The following is a 27,320-nucleotide window of genomic DNA, read 5'->3' on the forward strand; positions in this document are numbered from 1 at the left end:
TCTTACCAGCTAATATGAAATATGTATTCGTAAAGCTACATGGATAAATCAACTACGAGGGTTACATATGAGAAGGTGTGTGCGGCCTCTGAGTGCACTTACACCTAAACTGTACTTACATATTTTTGTACCAACAATCCGTCTACATCGGCAGAAGCAACTAGCTTTCGATAGCGAACATCAATCTATTTTTTGTGACACCTATTTAAAAAATAACTATCAAAATGATTCAATAAAGAACAACACTATTCGAATCCGATGCATATTAAAAATACTATTTTTTTTTTCAACTATAACATCCCCAATTATACTTTTGTCTAAGACCCGTATTGTCAAAAGAATTCGACATATGACTGACTATCGGTACAGAATTTGCAAAATTACAACATTACATTTCATTTCCAATTGCAATTATTACAATGTAACAACATACAGATTATCAAATAATCAATTACAATACAATTAATTCGTAGTATAAATGTATATACTTATAAAGTTATAAATTAACCATCGTTCAAATAAACAACACAACCATCTCAATGACAGGGAGTCCAAGACCGTAATTTTATAAGAGTAAGTTATTTAGTGGCAGTGATTATGGCTTATATTTATTTTGAGGGGCGGTGTCAGTTCTAGTTACAATTTATCATTCACATTACCATCACAACATTGGAATGTTCGACAGAACTATCACAGACAAACTCTTATATTTTTCACAAAAGTACAAGAGATGTCTGTAAATCGAAATACTCATAAACAGATACACTGTAGTACTATATCATTCATTCAAGTAAATTATACAATACCTCAAATATAAATACTTAAATATAAACGAAATATATCATAGGCCTTGAACTCCGTTACTTACGTAATTCCAAGTATAATTGTAATATAATTTCACATTGAATACAAATATATGATTACTAATAATAACTACCAATAATATGTAATAATAATAATAATAATATGAGTGGTTTCTCTTAAAATACTGGATACATATAGAATGAAAATCAATTTCTCTCACCCCTTCATTTGATAATCATACCGCCGCCTGAAAATGAAAACATTATTTGTTTAGTAACGCTTTCGATGTTTTCAGATAATAAAGTTATTACAGTATTAATTATATATTATTTATTTATTTATTTCTTATAGCATTCAATAGTTGGTACATAACATTTCAACTTCAATTATGGACCCTGTTGGACCATAATTTTCAAGTTTTCATGTATGAAATATAAAGTTAAGATTAAGAATAATATTATTGTAAGATAACCTTTTTTATTTCGCTAGTAGAACACTTTTTAAATAATATTGAAAAACGTTATTTTTTTTTTTGTAAATGGACAGATAAGTATGAACGCTGTTAAACCCTTTACCTGCTAAACTAGTGCACGGCCCGTATCTGGTTGAGATCGTCGTCCGAGTCAGTGGGCGGCGCGTGTTCGGAGCCAGCCAGCACGGTCAGGTGGGTGGAATCGCTCTGCAGCGTGCTGCATTCTCCTCCTCCGCATCCACCGCTTCCGCTCCAGTTGCCGCACTGCGCCTTCTTTTGCAGCGCTTGCACGTACGACTACAACAACGACGCACATATAAAACAATTGTAACGGGGGAACACGTTATTTATTACGAAATTGTGTGTATTACAATAAAACTTAACAAGAAACAGTATTATAATGATGTCACTGGAACACTCATCGCCTTACTACTATATCGTCCGTTAGTCGCGAACTTTTCTGGAAGCGCGAGAGGCGCGATTGGTCGGTCGCCTGCGCTGTACGTTTAGATGGGTCTCATGGCGTAGGTACTTACTATACATACATAATATGTATACATTTCGGTGTTACACAATTTTATAGTTTAATGATAGAGCTATATTTATTTTGTTTTATAATTTTAGTTTTTTTTTTTAATGTGTAAAAACTTATTTTGTTTATTAAGTAATTAAATATAGATAAGTCAAGATACATTATGTGCGTAACTATATAGAACACTAATAAAAAATACGAGTCAACTAGTTTTAGAAAAAGTTGACCTGTTTTTGAGACTCGATGCTCTATCTATCTATTTAAGGATAATATAGACTTCCAACTCCACTGAAACACTCGTCACATGTTATAAAAATAACGACAATACAAACATTTCTTTCAGACCTTTTAAAAATTTTAAAATTGTTATTAAATAGCACTTATTGGACAAAGCTTATTTACACACTGAACGATTACTTAAATGGCAAAAATTAATGGGTGTTAGTCGATCTTGCTGTGGCTTTTTAATGGTTATATATTCTTAGATATAGTACATTTAAATAAATACACATAATGTTAACAGAGATTTTTACTATTGAGTTTCTTGCAGGTTCTTCTCAGCAGATAACAACTTTCTGTAACCTGCAGTAGATTTATGAAGAAATGACAATTTAAAAGTATTTGTAAACAAGTCTATTTGAATAAAGATGTTTTGTATTTAATTAGCGACTCCCATTGTTAGCAATATGCATTGTCAAGTCGACTGCCACGCGAAACAATCTGTAAACCGTCGTTATAAATTCCTGACAAGTTCATCACGATAGGTCAACTGACCTGATTTCATATTTATCATCATTCACTGGTACCAAGAGTACAGACCTCTTTACCATTTCATTTTCGCACCATACAAAAGGCTCACCTGTGAGATAACATCCCCGTGCGCTGTGCGCACTTGGTACAGGTATCTGTACTTGCGCTGTTTCATTTCGGCGCGTTGCTCTCGGCTGACAGGCCGCGACTGCTGCGCTTTCAGGCGACGCTTCTGTGCGCTTATACCTGAGATGCCAAATATTAGAATATTGAAATGATTATCTGATACAAGGTAACATTGGTGGTGTAGCGGTGTCTCACCTTCCAATGGTCGCGGGTTCGATCCACGTACAATACAAACACTTGTAAGTGTACTTGATTTGTTCTGGGCGTTTTCTGTATAATGTATTCACAAAAACAATTAAATACATTTTATTACTTATACAACATACACAAGTTCATATTTGGAAGGAGCTTGTGTTACGTAATACATATATTTTTGGAAAAAAAAAAAGATCTATTAATAATTGACACAAAAATAAATACATTATGTTCTTACTCTATATCATGACTCTTGTCTTAGCTGATGAAATAATTGAAAGCAATTCAAAAATTCCTGTTTTCATCGCCCCAAAATGTATTATGTAATGTACGCCTAACCACCAATACCTCCTACTGACATTTCTTCTAACTTACATATCTTTTTTATGGCACTGAGTTGGCAAACAAGCATACGACCCACCTGATGGTAAGCGGTTATCGGAGTTCATAGCTCCTGGAATATTAGAAGCATTACGCGTCGACCCTGAAGAAACCTCTAGCCTTTTATTTAAGAAACCTATGCTGTAGTCTCTATGTCTCTATATCTCCTTCTTTTATATTACATAGAGAAAAAACTTTAATATACTAAGTTTCTATCTTGAATTTCGTTCATCGTATGTAGACGAAATTCAGTAATAAATTGGTTTTGTCTTCTTGTAATATTTTGTTCGTATTAGTTAGATATTGGCGGTTAAGCATCGTTGAGCCATAACCATTGAACCACTGGTTGTTCTTCACTCTACGCTCATCACAGAGAGGCCTCCTATATTATATATTGAGCAGTGCACATGACTCACTCTGTTCATGATATATGCCGGTAGCCGTGAGCGCACACTGGGCGGTGAGGCCCACGATAGCGGCGGCAGGCCACGTGGCGAGCGTCAACCAGGATAGTCGACACGGCGGCACCACCACTGGCTCAAGTTTTGCTCGTTCCCACAACTGCAACAACAATATTTACTAGCTATATTTCACTCACGTGAATCTCATTAATATTCCAAATTTAAAAATTTTAAAAACACTAAATTAATAAAAAAATAACGTAACACACTCCATAGAAAATGAACCTCATAATATTACATACCTATATATAATATAACCATACCTCATAATAGAGGAATATAATTCATGTTATCTAGTATTTGTATATAATTACATTCCCCAATGAAAAACTAATTAACTATTATTCTATTTATAAATCTATTTATCTAATTGTATACGAGGTTATTTGTGGACACGTAAATAGTTCCAAGATCACTCAATTTACGTAGATTTGTAGACAAGTTAGAATATCTACTACAGACATATGATAACCTTTCATCCACCGTTAACTGTCCACTGCTGAACAGAAGCCTTCCCCATAAAGGAGGGATTTGTTAGTAGTTGCCACACTTGGCAGGCAGGTTCATAACCGCAGTTAGGCATTTGGTGATGTTTTAAGAGGGACGATATAATAACCTTACTATATACATAATAATTAAAATAAACAAGAAAAAAAATTGCAGTTTGATATCAACATGTATTTATATAAATGGGAATAAAAGTTAAAGGTAACCATTATTTTTATTGGTACCTATACTGACAAATAAATTGATTTACTGCTTACTATATTTACATTAAGTATCGACTATTTATATTTATAAACCATATTTTATTCAAAGATAAATATTTCTGAAATTGTTTCCCTGAGAATAAGTGGGGCATACTGACAGATTTTCTAACTGGCCATTTATATTAAAACAATATTCCAATTTTAAAAAATCTAAATAGTGATTGTATAAACATCTTTTTGAAGAAGATTCATACGACGCTTTTAAATTCAGCGTATAGCGCACGTCGACGAAAAATTAAAAAGCACACATACTGCTACGAAGTCATGGGTACAAGCTAGTAGCTTGTACCCATGACTTCGTTGTCGTAACCGGGATATGTTTACTTACAGGGATAAAAAACAGTCTATATCCATCACAATTCCATTTAGTAAGTGTATAATAAATTTCCTTAGTCTATATAGATAGAGCATAGAGCTCCAAAAACGGGTCAACTTTTTGTCATCTAATTGTCAAATTAGCGGACTCGTTTTTTATCGGTATTTTATATAATTACGTTTAAAATGTAATTTGGTATATTATTTAATAAATAAAACGAGTGTTTACGCGTTACAAAGATGCAGAAATTGTATAAATATTGTATTTATAAAGGAATCACTCATAACAATTTATCACGCAAAATTGTATCAAAATTTGGCCTGTTTTTCCGGAATCATTTCTATTGACACTCCATCTATATAATTTAAGCGAATTTCATAATGATTGGTTTAGCCAAACTTACTTTAACATTTATATTAATAATGTATTTTGTTGTATCATGACGAGCATGTTGTGCCATATAATGATACGATATAAAAACGCCTATTGGGTACAGTGTGAACAACATATTGTTTACAATTAGTATAGATAATATAACTGGGTTACATTCATTCAATCCTATATAAAACCACGCGCGATTTATGTATTCAGTAGGTATAGTATAACATCTGTAGTTAGCGTTCTCCGAAATTTTTTGGAAAGCCATTTATTATTTGCTAGAAGGAACCATCGCGGCTTCGCCCACACTACACCCGCCATTCCTGTTCCCCTAAGAATTTCCATGGAAAATATAACGCATGTTACTCGGCGATGTATCTTAGAATCACGGAAATAGTTCTTTAAAATGCTCAGTAATCCTACATAAGACAGAACACTTCTTCAAAGAAATACTCTTCCCGTAATTATTATTGTATAGGTTTCGCTGTAACCCGCAGTTGACTCGCATCAAATTTAGGTTAACGTATCAGAATACATAATTAAAATGCCATTTAAGCGTGATTGAATAACCTTCAAACATCGACGAAAATATCATTGATTTCCCGCAAGAGATGTCACATTTATTGCCCCTCGCGATACATATTCTAGACTAGCTGTTACCCACTGCCTTTCCTACGTGAATCAGTATACATAGTATCCTATATGTTAATTTAGTATATAACCTACCAGTGTACCAAATTTCATTAAACTTAGTTCAACCATTTAAGCGCAATAGAGTAACAAACATACACAGTTTTATAAGCTTTTCCATTAATAATATTAGTAAGATTATCCGGTCACTCTCAGTTCAACTAAATCTTTACAGATATCTTAATAGAGAATAGTCAATACATACCCATTTGAGCATCACCATTCTTTCGAAGAAGTAGTCGAGAGATGTCGCTATCACAGCACCCCCGTACACACTCGTACCGAATATCGTGAGCACTGAAACAATAATAAAGGTTTATGTAGCACTTACAATACAGTTACAATCGATTATCGCTATACCTACATACAGTCTACCATACTATACCATATCAGCCATTGACTGTACATTGCTGAACATAGGCCTCCCCCGCATGTGGCTTGCCAGTAGTTGGCATGCTTGGCAGGCGAAATAACAAGCGCAATTAGACTTTGGTGATGTTTAAAAGGGACGCTGCTACCCATCCCTCGACCATTAAGCTCCCTTAGTCATTTCTCACGACGCCCACAAGAAAGGTAAGGATGGCCCATTCTATGCCCAGATCAAAATAAAAGCTCTTACATATTTTAACTGTTTTTACCATGTCATTACCTTTCTAAAGAAAATAAGGTCTTAAATATATTTATTGGACATTTTTTAATGGGTGAAAATGATGTGGTTACTTCGCCTGCGCTATCGGTATAGCCTTGTGGAGCACTGGGGAAGGATCATAGGTGAGGATTAAAGCAGGTCAGTTGACCTATTGTGACGAACTCAACAAGAACTAACCACGCTGGTTTCCAGGGGAGACCACGTGTGTTGTGTATATAGGAACGTCTTGGTGAAAGCTATATGATATAAACAGATTCTGTCAACATGTGAAATTGTGTATTTAATTTAACTAATTATTTCTATAAAACCTATTGATAGCAATAGTGCTTTTAGACCTCCATTACAAACAATTGCTTTCCCCTTAATAAACATTTAACAACTAGTAATATGTAATGAAGTGGTTAGATTACAACATTTAGTAGGATAACCACGTGAATGTGTCACCATAACATTGTACAGTTTTATACGGTTTTTGCAAGCCACAGCCTGCATATAGGTACTGTAGTATAATTATGTGGATAGGAAAGATGAGGTTTTTATATTAGTACCTTCGATATACAATAAACAGTATTGAGCTAGCAAGTTGTGTTTCACTACATGGTGGCAGCGGTCCGATCAAATAAATGCGTTTACAGTATTATAATTAAAAACCGGTGTGAAGAAAGTCAAGTTCAGTGTCCGTAGACATATTGTTATATCTGGAAAATGGAACACGCGCGTCCTCCTTCAGAATTACGTGTGGATGGTAATCCTGCCGTCCGAGCAGAAACGTGGCGGAAATGGTGGCAACAGTTTGCCATGTTTTTAAAAGCGTCAGGCGTCAATAAAGAATCTAAAGAGGTACAGGCGAGCTTGCTAGTGAATCTCATTGGAGCAGAGGGCTATGAAGTCTATTCTACGTTTTCGTATTCAAAAGAGGAAAATCCCGATGACATTGAGTGTTTGAAAAAAAAATTTGATACCCACTTCGGAACGAAAGTGAATGTTACATCTCTAAGGTTTAAATTTTTTACAAGAAATCAAGTCGCTGGGGAAACAATTAATCAGTATGTGACGGCATTAAAATTACTGAGTCAAGGGTGTGAATTCGAACACCTAGTGGACGGTTTACTGAGAGATAGAATAGTTTGTGGAATATTGGATAACGTCGTGCGTGATAGATTACTACGGGCGGAGGACTTGACCCTCGCGAAAGCGGTGCAAATTTGTGAAGCGGCTGAGATGTCTAGAGAGGAGCGTAGACAGATAGAGGAGGCGACGTCGTCGGGTACTCATGTGGATGCAGTGTACGGTGACGGCGCGCCCCGAGGCGGCGGCGCGGGCCCGAGCGGTGGCCGGCGACGCCAGCGCGGCCGCCGCGGGGGGCGCAGCGAGCAGCGCCTACCGCGTGAGCAACGCGACACTCCTTGTAGGCGTTGTGGAAATACCTACTGTGAGGGGGCGCAACGGTGCTCAGCGTTTAGGTCTACGTGTTTCGTGTGCAACGGTCAAGGTCATTTTGCTCGAGTGTGTTCAAATAGAGTGCTTAGCAAAAGAGTGCATACCGTGAGTACTTCGTTGTCGGATTCTAGTGAGGATGTGTTATACATAAATATGGTAAATATGGGTAAAAGTAAAAAATATTTACCCAAGGAATGGATAGAAATAATAGACTTTAGTGGTAAACGTATCAATTTTAAATTAGACACAGGGGCAATGTTAAATGTGTTAACAAAGATAGATTTTGACCGATTAGGAATAAATCCGAATAGTCTTATGCCATACAATAAAAAAGTGTTGTCCTACACGGGAAACTCGGTTCCTGTCATTGGAAGTTGCAATTTAAAAATTAGTTTTAGAAATAAAGTACATAATTTAAAATTTGTTATAGCAGATATGAAGTGTCAAAACATTCTTGGATTGAATGCATGTTTACAAATAGGAGCGATCCAAAGAGTAAATACCTTAAATATTGACAACTACTCGGATTTATTTCACGGTCTCGGCAAACTACCGGGCAAACACAAAATTGTTGTGAATAAAAGTGTTGCCCCCGTTATCTGTCCAACACGTAGGATCCCTCTAGGTATGAGAGATAAATTGTACACAGAATTAAAAAGAATGGAAAAGTTAGGAGTTGTCAGGAAGGTGAGTTACCCTACTGAATGGGTGAATGCCATCGTTATAGCTGCTAAAAAAAATGGTGATATCCGTATATGCTTAGATCCGCGTGACCTGAACAGGGCGGTGCAGCGCGCACACTACTCGCTACCGACAGTGACGGAGGTGGCCGCGCGCCTGCGCGGCGCCACGCACTTCAGCGTGTTGGACGCACGCTGTGGTTTTTGGATGCTGGAACTGGACGAGGCTAGTGCTGACCTCTGTACCTTCAGCACCCCTTATGGTAGGTATCAATTTTTAAGACTTCCCTATGGAATTAATTGTACGCCGGAAATGTTTCATGGTTTAATGAGACAGTACCTTGAGGATATAGAAGGTACTGAATCATTTATCGATGACATTGTAGTTTGGGGATCAAGTAAACAGGAACATGATGCTAGATTAGAAAAGCTACTCCAGAGAGCCAAAGAGATAGGCATTCGTTTTAATAAAGAAAAATGTAAATTTAATGTAAAAGAGGTTACATATTTGGGACATGTTTTTGATGAACGAGGCATGCGGCCCGACAGTGCTAAGGTCAAAGCCGTAGTCGATATGCCAATACCTAAAGACAGAAAGGGCCTAGAAAGGTTTCTAGGTATGGTAAACTATCTTTCTAAATTTATTCCAAACTATTCCGAAAATGTAGTAGTGTTACGAGCGCTTCTAAAAAAAGATGTGGAATGGGTATGGGGACCCGAGCATACTAATGCTGTAAATAAATTAAAATGTCTTATTTCATCAGCTCCCGTCCTCGCACTGTATTCGAACCGACTACCTATAGTGGTATCAGTGGACGCGAGCGCGGAGGCACTAGGCGGCGTGGTGTTACAGGCAGGGCGGCCGGTCGAGTTCGCTTCCCTTACACTTACCGATACACAACGTCGTTATGCGCAAATAGAAAAAGAAATGCTGGCGATTGTCTTTACTTGCGAACGTTTTCATCAGTACATATTCGGTAGAAACGATGTAACAATACAGACGGATCATAAACCACTAGAATCTATATTTAAAAAATCGCTCTCAGCTGTGCCGGCGCGACTGCAACGTATGATGCTACGCATCCAAAGTTATGACTTCAAAGTGGTTTATACGCCCGGCAAATTCATGTACATAGCGGACACTTTGTCGCGCGCCCCATTACCTATACTGATGCATGAACGGATCAATGAAGAATTAGAAGCACAAACCTGTTTTATGTTAGAGCATTTACAATACAGTGATAAAAAACTGGATTTAATAAAAGAGCAATTAAAAAATGACAGAGTAGCGCAAATATTAATAAATTATATTAGTAATGGATGGCCTCGAAGTAGACACAACGTGAATCCAGAAGTACGTCTATTGTGGTCTTATAGGGATACTTTACAATATGTAGAAAACCTGATCCTTAAAGATAATCGGTTATACATTCCGAGTACTTTGCGGGAGGATATGTTGCGTCGTGTCCATGAAGGACATTTAGGCATAGACCGGTGCAAACGGCGCGCACGGGAGGTGATGTTTTGGCCGGGCATGTCGCGTGATGTAGAGAGTGTCGTACGCAGTTGTGCCGCGTGTGCGCTGCATGCACCGCGGCCGATCCGAGAACCGATGATACCGCATTCAATTCCAAATTTACCGTGGAATAAGTTAGGGTCGGATATCTTTGAATATAAAAAAAAATATTACCTTATATTAGTGGATTATTTTTCAAATTATGTAGAAGTTAATAGAATAAATTCAATTGGAAGCTCATGTGTTATTGGAGCAATGAAAGAGCAATTTTGTAGATATGGTATACCAAAAATGTTAATAACAGACAACGGACCGGCGTACACTTCAAAACAATTTAAACAATTTCTTTTCAATTGGGAGATTGAGCATGTTACTTCATCTCCGTTATATGCACAATCTAACGGGAAAAGCGAGCGCACGATACGTACCGTAAAAAATATGCTAAAAAAATGTGAAGATTCGGGACATGATTTCCATTTAAGTTTATTAAATTTAAGATCTACACCTAGGGATGGTGTGGATTCGCCTGCACAAATTTTGATGGGAAGACGTTTAAATACCCGTCTACCGATTTACGAGCCGTTATTAGCTGACAAAGTGGACAACAAGCTTAATTATGATAAGTTATTAAACAAACAGACAAGACAAAAATCCATCTATGATAGACAAGCAAAACACAAAGTCTACCCCAGCTTGGATCAAAATGATAAGGTGGTCATTAATGATGGCGGTCAACGTCGTTTAATGAAGGTGGTGCAACAAGCAAAGGAGCCAAGGTCGTACATTTTAGAAGACGAGACTGGACGTATATTTAGACGTAATCGTCGTCATATAGTTTGCAGGCGGCGCAAAGGTAATGAGGGAGCACAAGCTACAGTCACAGGTACAAATAAAACAGTAGAAAGGCCAGGGACTCCTGCATCCAGCACCACAGGCTGTGACGCAGAGGCGAGTACTTGTGCAAAAGAAAACGCCATACAGACAGGCATATCTAATCATATACGTACATACGAATTACCCAGCACTAACGATGCGCAATTTGTAACTATTAGGAAAAAAAAACAGGTTTTAATGCAAATAAAATGTAATCACAAATTATGTATTCCAATATGGTAGCTATGTTCTCCATATAGTAAATAAATTGTTAAAGTAAATATACATAATATTATGTATATTTATTATTAAACCGACTAAAAACTATCAAATTAAACAAACAGTGTTTTAAATTAATTTTGTGTTGATACTGTTATTCTTTTAATTTGTAATTAGTTTCATGATGAATAGGTAGATAAATAGTATTATTGTATTAACATTAATGTAGTGAGTACATATATATATATAGGTTTTTGTTAATGTTGTAAATTATACTTATTATATTAGTTTACACTTATATACTAAATTCGAACAGATATTTGTTATATTTTTACCTTTATACTTACTTACTATTTATAAATACATATATATAATGTTATATGTCATAAGGGGAAAGATGTAGTATAATTATGTGGGTAGGAAAGATGAGGTTTTTATATTAGTACCTTCGATATACAATAAACAGTATTGAGCTAGCAAGTTGTGTTTCACTACAGGTACGTTAAACGGCACTTAACATTTTCCAACATTATATTAAATGCTAATCCTGACATGAATTACTTTTTAATTTTATTTTTTATAAACCCATAAATTACGAATGGAAAATTATTAATGTCATGGTTACCACTATTCCTTGGATGGGCTACCAGCTTGTATATCATTCTCAATAGAATATAAAAAACTGTATTAGATTGTACGCTACACTGCCTGCTAAAGTCACGCTAAGTCGCCCTTGTAAGGTTGCACACTCTTGGTGAAATCAGGCTCATGACCATAAGATAAAAAAGGGTCCCACTCCTACAGCGAAACTGTATTTAGTAACATTAACTTTAAACTTAATTTATGTATATTTAATTTTTTCCTATTCCTTTAAGTCATCTAAACAACTGTATATAGGTAGTTCTTAGGCAAATAGATATTTTAAATTTATTATAAACAACCAAGTGTTTATACTAATATCAATAATTCTACCGAACTGATTTTAAAAGAACGTCTATGAGACCAATCTATAAGTATACCCTTTTCAGATAAAAAAAGAACCTTTCAAATCGGTTTGCAACTGATGAAGTTATGGGGTAACAAACAATAAGTATAACCGACTTGAGAACTTTCTTTTTGAAGTCGGTTGAAAACAAACATGGAGGTTGCAATTTGCTAAAATTAGAACCTCACACTATTCGAACTACTATAGGAGATAATACTAAAATAATAATATCAAAGGTTGCCTGGAAGAGATCGTTCTTAGCGATAAGGCCGGCCATTGTTTTCTTAATGTAATATTGTCTTGTAATTGTTTGTATTTATAATAAGTTTACTGTTGTAATGTTATGAAGGAAATAATAAAGAGTATCTATCTATCTCTATGAAAGATATCTCCGAAATATAATCAAATTAATAGCTAAGTAACAGTAATCAGTAAAGTTGACTTTGTTAATGTTAGTGTTTTGTGATCCGACGTTCTCGCTCGCTACAAAATAATTCTAACTACTTAATTTTAGCGAAAATGTTTATTTACATAGGTTCGTCTATTCATTTGACCTGAAAACTAAAATAACATTGGGCGATGTAAACTTAGCATTATCGCATTTATCTCAAGGTCCCGAGATAACGATCTAGAAATTTGATATAAATACTAAGATAAGGGCAGTCAGGCTCATAACCACCCTTAGATCCTTAAGATAAAAAGAAACTCTCTCGCGAAATCGCTCAGATTTTCATAACCTGTCCGCCGCATTATGTAGAGATTCTTCGCTACAGATTTAAGAACTACTTACTTCCATAAATGCCATTTACCACAACTGTATATTCATTCGATTACGTGCTAATATAATTAATACATGTTATTTAGATTGTGTTGATATTATTAGATGGTTGATAATTTTATTTGGCAATTGTCTTGTCGCGCGGGACTCTTACGAGTCGAACCCTCAACTGTGAACAATTTCACAATTCGTATCAGCATATCGATGTTATCACAAATGTCGATATATATATATATATATATATATATATATATATATATATATATATATATATGTATGTATATATGTGTGTGTGTGTATATATATATATATATTCTCTAAGTAAAATATCACGTACACCTTTATATAAATATAATCAAATAAATTTAAAAACAGTACGTGTTTAAGAAGACAAGAACACATTTCATCCAAGGTTAATACTATAAATGTAGACTAAATCAATTGTAAAATACGATACGTGATTTTATCTCAAGTGTTGAACGATATATGTATGATAATACTGAATAACTCACCTTTCTTCCAATATAAATTGATGACGGCGAAAAATATCCCTGAGCCGAGCAACACCACCACGCACAACCAATACTGAAACAATAATATTTGGGTTTTATTCCATATACAATTTACCATCAATATAGGTAATAAATTTCATCCATAAAACTACTGTTGTTATTGAATTCCTGATTCAATTAGATAGAATGCAGACTTTTTCACATCAATTTATATATACGCCAGATTTTTTTATAGTAAACTTGAAGATACAAGCTGATGGCCCACCTGATGGAAAGCTACAACCTTCACCTATAATATGAACATCATATAATATACTGTGGAGTATATATAACAGACAGTATCGGATGCCAAAGACATCTATTGACATATTTCTTGCTTCATACACTTTCATAACAAGTGTCATAAATTTGCCACCGGCTCTGGGAAGACATGACTAATTCTTTAGACAGTACACGATCTACTTAATTATAATATATCGGTCTAAAGTCTACGTACTCCTTCTACAATAACACTGTATTCTGTTATTATCAAAAGCGACATTGTTTAATACTCACTTTAGCATTTATCATATACATATAAAACTATACATTTGTGATCTTTCATTTCTATTCCTCATGATAAAGCTATCAGGTCTATTTTAGTTGATTAAAATTATATTAGAATGTTAGACTAACAAATATCCGAGCAAACAAGCTAATACACTGCCTAATTGATAGTGGTAAACGTCATCTATATACATTGGTCGCACAAATGAATAAAACACCATTATTAAATCGCTAAGCCGGACTGAGCATCAATTTATTTTGCAGAGCAGAACTTGTAGCAAATATATTTATAATTAACATTAACAATTTTTAAATACATAATCCATGAAATCCTATTATGTCCAGTACGTATACATGTTACGTAATTAGCACGCAAATGCACGCAAGCAAACATTTTAAAATATAACTACGACTTACTTTTATATAAGACCGAATGCATGGAATCCACTGTTTCTAAATAATATAGTACAAACTCAAAGCTTTGTATATTTATTCCTACGACTGTTCTAGAAAATACCTATGTTTTAAATCCAACGAATTTTTTTTTCTACTTCATAATATACAAATACAGATTAAGTACAGTGTTTTAATAAAAATAGACAAACAACTTTCCAACGATAAAAGATACAAAAACAAGTTGTTTTAGTTTCTAAATTGATATTATTAATTAAAGTAGTAATTAAATACTTCCGCATGTCACACTGCTATTTCGATATGTTATACGGAGCAACAAACATTTTATATATTTGAACGCAATAGAACCAATTAGATTACTTTCTATATTAGAACGACGATTACAAAAAAATAATCATCAAACAAATCCAATTCCATACATCTCTGCAATTTATATTAGCAAGAGTTGGAACAGTTCTAGGCGAAAGTCTGCCTCCACAACTTTTGGAATTTACAATGAAGGAATTGAAAACTTGGGATTTATGTATGAGTTCTTAATTCATCAAACTATGCAATTTTGCTAGCTCCATAGTTTCGTGGATTAAAGAGTTGGAAATTGTTTTATTAAAACAAAAGCACAACAAACATTATTGTACATTTGCAGACAGCATAACTTCCAAATTTAAATAACTTTGCCAACTACAATAATATAAGCCACATACCATTAATTCATACCCGTAATGCAAAACGTAATAAAGTTCGCATTGCAAAATGTACATGACACATATCTATATACTGTTTAAGTAAAAATCTCATGAATCTGATGAGAATTAAATAGAGAACCTTTGGTTTGTATCTCAGATTGTAAAAAAATATCTCATGGTATTGTGCTTTTATTATGTCCTAACTTATAGCGACCAAAGGGGAAATTCAAAACTTTTTATTCATATGAATTCTTATTCTGCCATAAGATTTCAAAAATAGAATTTGCTTTAAACGGCTATTCCTTATACCCCTTACATGTTGCCATTTCTGAGGACTGTAATGCCTCCGTACCCTAAAATATCACTACCACATTTCACCTTGATTTGATTGAAATTGGTAACCGTCGCTTTTAGACATAAACAAAACCACAAATTTCATAGAATACACATTAATGGCTATGATACTTCACATGTGCTACCAATCCTGAGGACTAAATCTCTATACTCTATAATTTCACTCTAAATATATAATTCAATTAAAAAATTGACAAAACATAACCATATATCTGACATCCGACTCAGAATACGCCATTTATTAATGGTCATTTGTTCTGTGTAAGTACCTACATTCATAATAGTCAGTTGCCAACCAATGTCACATTAAATTACCAGTGGTAATGTTGTGTAGTAAAATTATGTGCAAGAGGAAGGTATAGACTAATATAACATATAAGTAGTATCATAATCAGAGTCATCATCGTATCAGCCGTTAACTATCTACAGCTGAAAATAGGCCTGCCCTATAAAGGGGGGTTATGAGAGTATTCTTGACTATTAAGTTCCTTTAGTCGCCTATTACAATACCCAAGGGAAAGAAAGGGGTGGCCCATTCTATATCAGGGCCACACATATTATAATACATATTGACAAATTTAAAAATAGAAAAAATACTAGTCGCTCACGACTATAATCCCTTAAGGGATAGTCAGAGTTAACTTTTACAGTTGTAGTGAACGTAACGCGTGATATGCCTATATTTCAGTTGCGATTCTAAATATTCTCACATTGAGCGTTTTAGACTCCAACGAGCAGGGGACTGCCTTCCGCTGTCACTCGGATTAAATCAGATTATTATCGGTATCTACCTCTAACGGAGAGTTAGTTGGAAAGACTACATCAAGAGTTATATTCACGTATTCGAGCTAGCGATCTTTGGCATTAATTCGGGATAGTAACATTAGGCTACGATGCTATAAAAATCTTACATCGAATATAATCGTACCTCAATTAATTATTCCAATTGGTATAAAAACGTCACTTTCGCTTGCCAATGTCAAATGTTTATTCGCTTTGCTAATGAAATATGGATAGTATTAAAAAATTACGCTCGAGTGCACTTTCACTAATAACTTATTGCTTTCACCGCGACCTTCACAGAGTACGGACAGTTACAAAAGTGGATGACATTCATGACCCTTATCGTGAACTGTACTACAAAATTATAACCTGAAGTTTTAATATTGTTTTTTATACAAACAACCTGATGGATAGTGATAACCCTGTGAAGGGGGGGGGGGGGCTGTTAGTAATTCGACTACCAGTCTCATTGCTAACAATCAGGTCCACCTTCACCTGATCTCCCCTGAAAACTATCGTGCTGAATTCCAGGTGTATTCACCACGATGGTCTGACCTGCCTTTTCATCCTCACCTACTACCACTAATGGATATTAGATGAATAGTAGAATTCTCTTCAGGGACCTCTATATAAACTTTCATCCTGCACTGCGGCAATTAATTTAAAGCATTACAGTTTATACTACCTACAGCACTAGGTAGCAAGCAACACTATGTGCCAGAGCCATACAATTTTAAAAATAATATGTGTATCTATTCTATCTATGCTACTAGAAGCTACTGCGAAATTTAGTTACCTACAATTAGTATACTATGAATAAAAACTATTCAGAATCATATTTCCAAATATATCCCGATTGAGGCAATATATGTTTTATATACTGTTAAATAATGCATGTACTTTATTTATAATTGTTCCATATATTGTATGCTTATATAGCAGGACATGGAGATACTATTTAACTGATGTAATACCTTAATTTGACCTATGATCCACAATAAAGACATTTGTATTTGTATAATTTTCAAAATCCATTTCAATATATACCAGAGGGAGACTTTGTACAAAAGTCGATTGCTTGGGTACCTCTGTCCCATTCGTGTTTCAACCGTGAAGCAGTTGTGTTTGCATAACTGTGTTTCGGTTTGAAGGGTGGGATATGGCGTGAATTTACTGGGTACAGAGGAATAACACCTGAGTCCTCAGGAATGGCAACGCATGGGGGTATCATGGGCGAAACAGCATACTCTGTTATGTCCATGGTACTGCTCATGTCTATAGGCGACGGTTACCACTTTCCATCAGGTGGGCCGTCAGCTTGTTTGCCATTCTAAGTTTTATAAAAAAAAATATAAAATACAATTTCACGCTGCTAAATCATCTACCGGCTTAGCTGTGCGTTGTTAGTCATTGTGCATGATTTATAAATGCTATCTACACGAGTCTATACCTGCCAGCATCGTAGTTGATTGATTATTGAATATTGTTTTTAACAGTAGTTTTAAATATATTCACGTCTATAGATAACATAAAATCGAATATTGAATTCACTTACATTTAACATTTGGAAATTCGAATTCATTAAGAACTCTTTTAAGTAACAATAAATAAAATAAATGTGCTCATATTTAAAGATTGATGAAAGTGAAATAGATTTGGTTTATATTGAGCCGAGCATTCGGAACCGTTATGATAGTATATCGACATCTATCTTTCCTAATTGGATCACCTAATGCGCGGTTAACGAGTGGGATGGAAGGATAAAAATATTAATAATAGGAAGTAATGACCCCATTAAAATCCTTATGAACTAAATCCTATGTATCGCCTTCTACCGATTCCTTAGGTACAAATTATGCATATGTCTAATGAGCTCTCTGGAAATTTTATTAAAGGAAACGTTTAAGTAATTGAACTACTATATGACTAGACTGCCGCACCCCCGCGTCTACAGTGGGTCTACGTCTGGGTTTACAAATGACTCAGATAGCGTTCCGATTTACAAGGAAATTGTCCGTTCTGAAAATTTAGTCTTTTGGATATTTTGATACCTACGATTTTGTAAATCACACGAAACACTAACTGAATAGTAAACAGATTACTCACTTCACAAAGGCTGTTACACCCGCTTTTTTTAATAGGGAAAATGGAATGGTTACCTCGTCTGCGCTATGGGCTGGCGGGGTACCAGTGAGAGATGATAGGATGAAAGCAGGTCAATTGACAAGTGATAGTGTGGAATTCCACAAAAATTTACCACGATGGTTTCCGGTGTTAACCACGTGGTAGTCTACCTGATAGGGTGCATAGCTAGCAATGGGGATGTTGGATCCTATTTCTAACAATCTCTTCCTATCCCCCTGCGGCTTTATTCGAATTAGGTAATTAGAATCGTGTATAAGACTCATCTCTATACCAAATTTCATTCGAATCCGTTCAATTGTTCAAGCGTGTGTGCGTGACATCCAATCATTATTGTAATTATTCGCATTTATAAGAAGAATATTAAAGAAAGCCTATATTTTAAGCAACATGGTACAGCAAACAAGCTTACGGTCCACTTGATGGAAAGCGATAACCGTTACCTATAGATATCAGCACCACCATCGCCATCACAGAATACAGTATGATGCCCATAGTTGCTATTCTTGGACTGACATGTTATGTCTACGTACCACGTAAATTCGCTGCCATACCCACCCTTAAAAAAAACACGTATATGTCTCCTACAATAGACTACAATTTCTTAGCTGCACGTTTGGTAAGGATCTAATTTAATGCAGAGATTAATCTCTTATTGCTAGAAATGTGCCCTGTCAGTTCAAACTCCGCGCTGTTAACTTTAACACCTAGTTAATTAGCCACAATAAGCCAAGATCTGGCTTCATCTTCCTCCTTAAAATTCCATCCACTAAAAAAAACTGTTCATTTCGCCGTGCCAGACAACACAAAAAGTGAAAACCTGATACGAACTGGCAGTACGGGAAGGTAACTCGATGTAACAAGGAATCGAATCGACGTGTCCATAACGCTCAAATAGTCTACCACGTCGATCGGCGATCAACCATGCATGCACCGTTTACCGTCCACTAACATCGTTGTAACATTAGCACTACTCTACATTTCAAAGGAATTTTTACCCTAATACGTAGTACATTGAATAAAATTGTATAAAAAAATATATTTGAGAAATATACTGCCCAGGAATATGAAGAATAATTGTATCAAGTTTCGTTAAAATCTGTTGAGTAGTTTTTGTTTCTATAACGAGCATACAGACAGAGAGATAAAAATTTTACTGATTGCATTTTTGGCATCAGTATCGATCACTAATCACCCTCTGATAGTCTTTTTGGAAATATATTTCATGTACAGAATTGATCTCTATACAGATTTATTATAAGTATAGGTAGAGTCATTTCTCTAAAAACTATTTTTAACAAAAAAAAAAATATAATAAAATTGATATAAAACTAATTTGAAAGTGACCCTAATGGATAATATAGAAATTAAAATCAATTCACAATAGGGAGAGATCTATATACTAAAATTATAAAGAAGAAAGATTTGATTATTTCTTTGTTTGTAATGGATAAACACAAAAACAATAAACATAATATAAAAAAAATACCTACCAATATTATAAATGTGAAAGTTTATAATAATCTTTGTTAGACAATCACGTTTAAAAAGTTTAACATTTTTGAATGGATATTTTTGACAGATGGACCTTGTTCAAGTGAAATTGCATGTTGCAGCCAATCATATATATTTCTATGCTTATATGACATCTTTGTTAGCATGTAATACACCTATTACAGTGTCCGTAAACATTAGATAAGTGATGTTCAAGTGATGGGTAGTAATCGTATTATATTTAATAATACGACACTTAAGAATACCTATCTACCTATTTGGCACAAGATATCTCTACTATTCTGTGAAACAATATTATAAATGCGAAAATAAAATGTATTTATTTGTTACCTCTTGACATTTTAACGCCCTAATCAACCATGAGGAATTTGAGGAGGATGAAGAAGGACATAAGCTACTTTTTGTACCGGCATATAGACGTATCCCGGTCACGCAGACGAAAACACGAATAAAAACTAGTATAAAATGAACACTTCAACGAGTACTTCATTGTATATAAACTTTGTAAAATAAACAAAATTCGAATAGAATATTTCAACGGATAATTTTAAGTCCATTTGTCTATTAATGTATTGCTAGAAACACAGGTGATGAAACGTTTAAAAATTACTACGTAATCTATGGAAACGTACGCCATGTCAAGAGTGTGATAATAGTGCAAGTGTTCCCAATTATAAAGTCGAAATTCAAACTTCACTAAATGCCGACATGCAACTTTAACAGAAATCCTAGTAATGTGAAAGTTTGAAGATGTTTGTTACTCGATCACACATAAATGGCTGAACGGATATGGATCAAATTGTTGTACTGGTAAGTTATATTCTAACACATGAGATATATATTGAAGTAAGTAGACAAAGTAATGAAAAACAATTAGTGCTAAATAAAAGTAACCGTTGTCTATATATGATTAAAAGTATTATATATACCTATTGTAATACTTGATACACCCATTTCCTGAATTTCAAACTAAAATATATACCGTAGAGAGTTACCAGACAGACACAGAACATCTGGGGCCATGACATAGTAGTTAAATAATGTGTGCCATGACCTATAATGTTCAAACCAATCGAGATTCGAAACGGTGCGTTTGCTTCGATTAAATTGTATTTTTTGTGGTTTTAATTTTATCAAAGAACTTTAAAAATATACGACTCGAAATGCATAATAACTGTTTTCAACTACATATTTGTTTTATAATTTAATAAATAATTATTTTAATGATCACTATCGTCATCATTATATCGTCAGCATGACCTTGGAGGGGAGGTAAAGGTTAGATCATATCCTTTATTATAAAAAAATATATTTTTATCTTGTTAAAGTAGGCAAAATCGCGTTTTACAGGTAATTAGGTAAGTACAGTCAGTACGTGTGCAAGAATGTAAAATTAATAAAAGTTTACAAATAATGTTTTTGTGTGAAATCATGGTATGCTGATATTATATAATATTTGTACGGAACCATAATACACAGTTCTCTCGGCATTGTACACGTCACACGGCATATAAATACGAACAATCGAGGCCGCCATTACATTGTTAAACCAAATGCACTGCTCCAGTGCATCCCATACGCACGTTCAATTACTATCACCTACATTCTTGTTTTAAATTAATAGTTACATTGTGGTGGCCAAATACCTACACAAGTCTAATAAAATATGAAATGATTTAACTATTCACATAATTATATAATTGTAACGTATACGACACATAATTAAGACCGTATTCCACAAAAAAGCTTACTCCAATTGAGGAAAAATTAATTATTTTGATTTAAAAACTACTAAATTGATTTTGATAAAATTTTCATGGGGCCAATCTGTAAATATATCCCATCAGATAAAAAAATCCAAATCAGTTTACAACTGATGGAGTTATGACTTAACAAACATAACAAAAATAGAAAAGGCATGTTATTATCAAGGAAGAATTTGTACAAATCTTTTAAAGATACCTTTTACATTACATATTTAAAAAGTATTTTTCTGTTTATTTATATTTTCTGATTTTTTAAATTTCAATTTCAAGGCTAGAACAATGTAATTACATTACTGCTTACCGAACCATAACATTAAAAAGAGTAATCGACTATGGCAATGAAGCAATGTAAGATACTCGTGTAATTAGTATAATGCCATGATGTCCATGGTACTTTTCATATCTACAAGCACTTTCCATCAAGTAAGTGTCACTTTATTTGCCATTTCAAATTATATAACAAAAACATTTGGTCAAATTAACACGTTTTCTAGCAGTTAATTATAGAAAGCAGAGAATATAGTAAGCAACAATTAAATTTCACACGAAAGCTATGTGAACTAACAATTATTACCGGCTACAGTACTGAAAAAGTCCATTATAATATTTGAGATTCATTCTATCTTTATTTACAAAAAAATACTAAAGAAATAAAGATGGAGACGTAACCACGTTTTCAAACATAATAAATAGCATAAGCAAATTTGTAGACGAACAATAAATTCGACATGCACTTAAACAATAACTCTCTAACAAACAAAGCAATAAATTCGTTACTTTAATACTTACGGTAGTAGGTCGGTTTTCGAGGAAATGGTCGTAAATGGCCAAGCCCGCGATAGCCAGGAGGAGACCAGTGTGGAAACCAGTCATGAAGAGTCCAACATACTGTATCAACATTGTAATGAGGCCAAATAATAGACCCGCGCACAATGCGACACCTGCGGAAACAAATAACAGTCAATAAAGTGCATTAACTATTTCAAATATTGATATAGATTCAAATAGATGTCGTAACGGCGTGTAGTTTGCATGTAAATTTTAAATCGAACCTGTTTAACAACATCATAGGTTTAAACGAGGCGATGCCGCCCCCACGTGTACTGGTCCCTTTCATATCTCTGATAAATTATATCTTTGTTCCATATGACGTCCCGTAGTGAACCCAGAACTAAATGGAGGCGTTACCTATGTATTTTAATAATTGATAATGACGAAACGTTGACGTTTATACTTTAAAAAGAGAGCGGTGGTCTATAAAATGTTGGGGATCTATAGACTGCCATGATAACATGAAATATATGTCGTAAAAAGTTTAAGCAATTGCTAAACTACACCATCACTGATGGCATTCTTAAATAGTATAATGCGATAGGTTTTTTTTAAATCACAAAAAATAATTTAGTAGTAGCACATTATAAATTTTGTACTTGCTGCGTCTATCTAAATCGATTATTTTTAACTGGCTAATATCGACACATTATTATCTGCATTAGTCAAAATTATTTTTATACTGTATTTCATCCTCCTAACGACCCTTTCAAATCCCATCACTAGACACAATTATCTTCCTGATCCTTAATTGGGAGAACAGGATATTCATTTCTCTCAGCAACATCAAATATTTGTGTGGAGTTGGACTAAATATTCAATATGTGACTAAAAATGCAATAACTCAAAAGAAAAAATATTTCTAAATAAAACCCAATAACAAGTCACTTGACTTATTAATGTGATAATAGTAGGCTAAAAACTTTATCTAATGGAAAGAAACATGTGGCAAGTAATGAGATGATAATGGGTTGTTAATTACTTACCAACATTCCCATAGGGTGGCATCAGATACTCCTGTAGGCATATTAAATAAACGATAGCAGAACCAAAAGTAAAACCAGTCAGGAACATACTAGCTTTGAAGCATCGGTAACCTGTAAAAGACAATAAATAAAGAAAATATTCTGTAAAGAGTATTAAATAAGATTAATAATAACAGATTTAAATAAAATTTAAAATTATTCTAGCTTTCAATGACCTAAGGTGAATAAATAAAAAATCAGAAACAACGGGAGAATGTCAACTCTAAACATGGTACTGCTGCGTGCTTCTTATTATTTAATAACAGTAACAGCATATTTATCATAAAAAAGAATAAACTTTTAGTGTTAGTAACAAGTAGTTTGTTAATAATAGTTATAGATGTTATACAAAGAATTACTAAGAATAATTTGAGAATTTCTTGTAAATTTGTGTATAAAAACCTTAACAAAAAGTTTAGAAACTGTGTTGTGAATGAAATGTTAATGAATAATCTATAAGAATGGATAATAAAATTGTAACTGGATGATATCTATACATGGAAAATATAAAAAAAAAATTAATGTAAAGTGTTATAGTCGGAAGAATGAAGTCAAAACAATTTTTAGAAATTCTGTAAGTTTGTTATGGAATCACACAAAACTACTACATCAAATTGAATGTGATTTTGATTGTTGTGTTCCTGAAGGTCTATCTTAAAGACTGGTGTATGTTTTCTTTAGATATACCATCTAGAAATGGTCTAGAACATTTATTTTTCTACTTCTGAAATCTGTACATATGAAATAATCGGCTTAAACTAATATTTCATAGGAAGTGATTCATAAACTCACCAAACAGTGTATAAACAATTCCGAAAGCAATATACATTGCACATATGACACTTATAACAGGGTCGTAATTATAGTCAATTGAGGTGCAAAAAGACCCCTCAATGTGGGGCCCGTTGAATTTGATTGTCATATTGGGCGGGCCTCGGGTCACCTGCGGAACTAGCTGTCCAACTGACGACATTTTCTTCCCTTTCAGATATTCCACATCAATTGTCTTGTTTGATTCCAGTTTTGTGGAAATTTCTGAAAGAGTTTGTTTTCTTGTATAATAATTACCTAACGTCCCTCTATAAAGAGGGAGATGATTGTGAGTAAAATTAATTTTTGTAGCCTCATTATTAGCAATATATCCTGTTATGTCTAACTCTACAGTCTCCTCCCCTTCCCTCCCTGGTAACCCCTGTGTTTAATTCCTAATATATTTATTTACCCCAAGAAGTCCACTGGTCTTAATTAATTCTCGCTCATTGATATATCACCAATACTAACAAAGTAATAATAATATCTGCATTATGCAGGCAATAACAGTGATTTCTCTTGTGAAAAATTATTATGTGGCTAACACAAGAGTAACCAGTTAGTTGATTAGAATTATTTTGTTTAATTCCACTACCAACTTTGTTTAATTCTGCTACTCTTAGTATCACACTAATGATAGTGGAACTAATCAAAATAATTTTAATCAATTAACCAGTGATATGTACTTCAGCAAAATAATACCTAGTTTGGCTAAATATTAACACAAGAGTAACTCTAATCAATTCGAAATAGAATTTGTAAACACATCACATATTTTCTTGCCAAAATTATATTTTCCAATAAAAAATATTATAATTATTTATTATTTAATTTGATTATATGATTGTTACATCCCCAGGTATCCACAGGAGTTTTAATTATTTTGCAATTATAATCAATTTACAAATTTTTATTTTTACAGCAAAGTTTTATTAATCTTGGAATAACATGTGGTTATAAAGGAACATATGTAAAATACATCCTGACAGTTTAAAAAAAAAACTACACACATCCATTTGGTTGTGAGACCATCATAACACAGACTAACCAGGTCTGTTAATTTGTAATAGTCTTACTATATTAAGGCATTTTTTTATACTACTGAGGTGGCAAACAAACCAACGGCCCACCTGATGGTAAACAGTTACTGTAACCTATGAACATCTGCAATACCAGAGGCAGTATGCGCACATTACTGACCCTGAAGAAATCTCTTTACCCTTTTTTTTGGAAGAACCCCATACTGTAGTCTCTTGGAAAAACATCAACAGGGAACTCATATACTTAATATATAAAAGACATTGGAGGTTTGGAAGAGTTGAAGAATTTCTTACCAGCTAGTAACATTGTGTAATATGTAATAAATTTTATAAAAAGATAATGACCATGTTTCATTTTTTCAGTAATCTTATGTCTTCAATCCATACCTTGTTTCATAAAAATATTTTTAATTTAATATAATCATTAGGGACATTTTTAAACACGAAATAAATTAAGCAGTTTTAGATATTAATATAGAGATAAAATTTATTTTTATTGATAATTATAAATTAAATCTATACATCTTCTATACCTTAAAGGTAATTATCAACTAAGAATATGTACTACTATAATTAAACAATATATATAAACAATAAAATTGTAACTGGATAATGTCAGTACATGGGGTATTTAAAAAAAAATTAAAATATAAGAGTTGGTCTCTTACTTACTTACAATTATTTTGATAAATTTAGACTGTCTGTATGTTTGTTCTGGCATCACATAAAACCTACTACACTAAATTGAATGTGATGTTCGTAGTAATATACAATACAATGAAACAATTGTTTTTGAGTCACTTTGTAAAAATATTGACTTCATCACAAAAATTCTTGTCAGTGGATACTCTTCTTACAAGTAGTTACACTAACTAAACACATATTATGTATGCATATGATAAATTACAAGACAAAAGCCCTTCTAATAATTCTAATTTATGGCAAGAACAATATTTTTGTCTTACTATAAATAAACATAATACACTATTTCATAGAATACTTATTGACAATGACTGTCCTATTGTAATTCAGGAATCTATTTACCTGCTTCATATTATAATTTAGAATCCACCAAAAGCTCCTATATTGAAAAAGTATGTATTTGATATTACACAAAGATTGATTCATAAGTCAATTACTAAGAAATGCATAAAATATTATTGACTCATTCATTTTATATAAGGAAATTTTATCTGGATGGATTTAGCAATATACAAATTATATATAAAAAAAAATTAATTACTATATTTAAAAATTATAAAATAGTATGTTTTGTTACCTTTATAATTTATTCTTTAATATTTGTTGATATTTAATACCTATTTCGTAATTTGTCCGCGAAACTTCATCTCGCGTGCGTTTTTTCACCACCAAATCATCCAAGAAAGCGTAACAAAAGGATGCAAATGATTAAAAACTACCTGTACGTTTGGACCTCACTCAGCATGGTAACCAGTTCATCCACTTTCACCAAATGTCAATGAAAAATTCGGTTCAATAACACAAAATAAAAAATGATTGAGTATATTATCGCCTTCAAATTCAACTAATTCCTTGCAATGTTATTAAAGTAAATAGGGAAGAAACTTACCGTTCAGCGTAAGAACGTCAATTTCACATTGTTAATTCATTGTTAATTTATATTACCAAGAACAACGTCTAATGAACAGTTGACAACAACGCGAATTCACATTTAATTCGGTAAAAACACATTACAAGACCTTACATTTAATACAATGGACTGGTTTTGCATTACAGTTTGCTATTATTATAGAAAAAAAATAAAATAACAAAGGTAGCACAATTTTCCTCGAGTTTTCTAATTTTCTGAAAGCTATGAACATAAGAAGTTCACTGAGACAGTTTTTTTTACAGTACTGTAAT

The 27,320-nt window shown here is 33.6% G+C and overlaps 1 protein-coding gene across 1 annotated transcript; it reads right to left on the reverse strand.

Moving 5' to 3' along the window:
• Positions 1 to 27,320, reverse strand: LOC113520317 (transmembrane protein 198). The gene is made up of 10 exons (XM_026905632.3): positions 27,028 to 27,320; positions 24,379 to 24,621; positions 23,548 to 23,658; positions 22,520 to 22,671; positions 13,528 to 13,600; positions 6,081 to 6,172; positions 3,677 to 3,821; positions 2,668 to 2,804; positions 1,380 to 1,573; positions 1 to 1,051 (listed from the first exon to the last, which is right to left on the reverse strand). The coding sequence occupies exons 2-9, from the start codon at positions 24,557 to 24,559 to the stop codon at positions 1,388 to 1,390; spliced, it is 1,077 nt and encodes a 358-aa protein (XP_026761433.2). The 5' UTR covers positions 24,560 to 24,621; positions 27,028 to 27,320; the 3' UTR covers positions 1 to 1,051; positions 1,380 to 1,387.

The sequence above is a fragment of the Galleria mellonella genome, unplaced genomic scaffold (genome assembly GCF_026898425.1).
Source record: "Galleria mellonella isolate WM207_F2 unplaced genomic scaffold, CSIRO_AGI_GalMel_v1 utg33, whole genome shotgun sequence".
Lineage (NCBI taxonomy): Eukaryota > Metazoa > Arthropoda > Insecta > Lepidoptera > Pyralidae > Galleria > Galleria mellonella.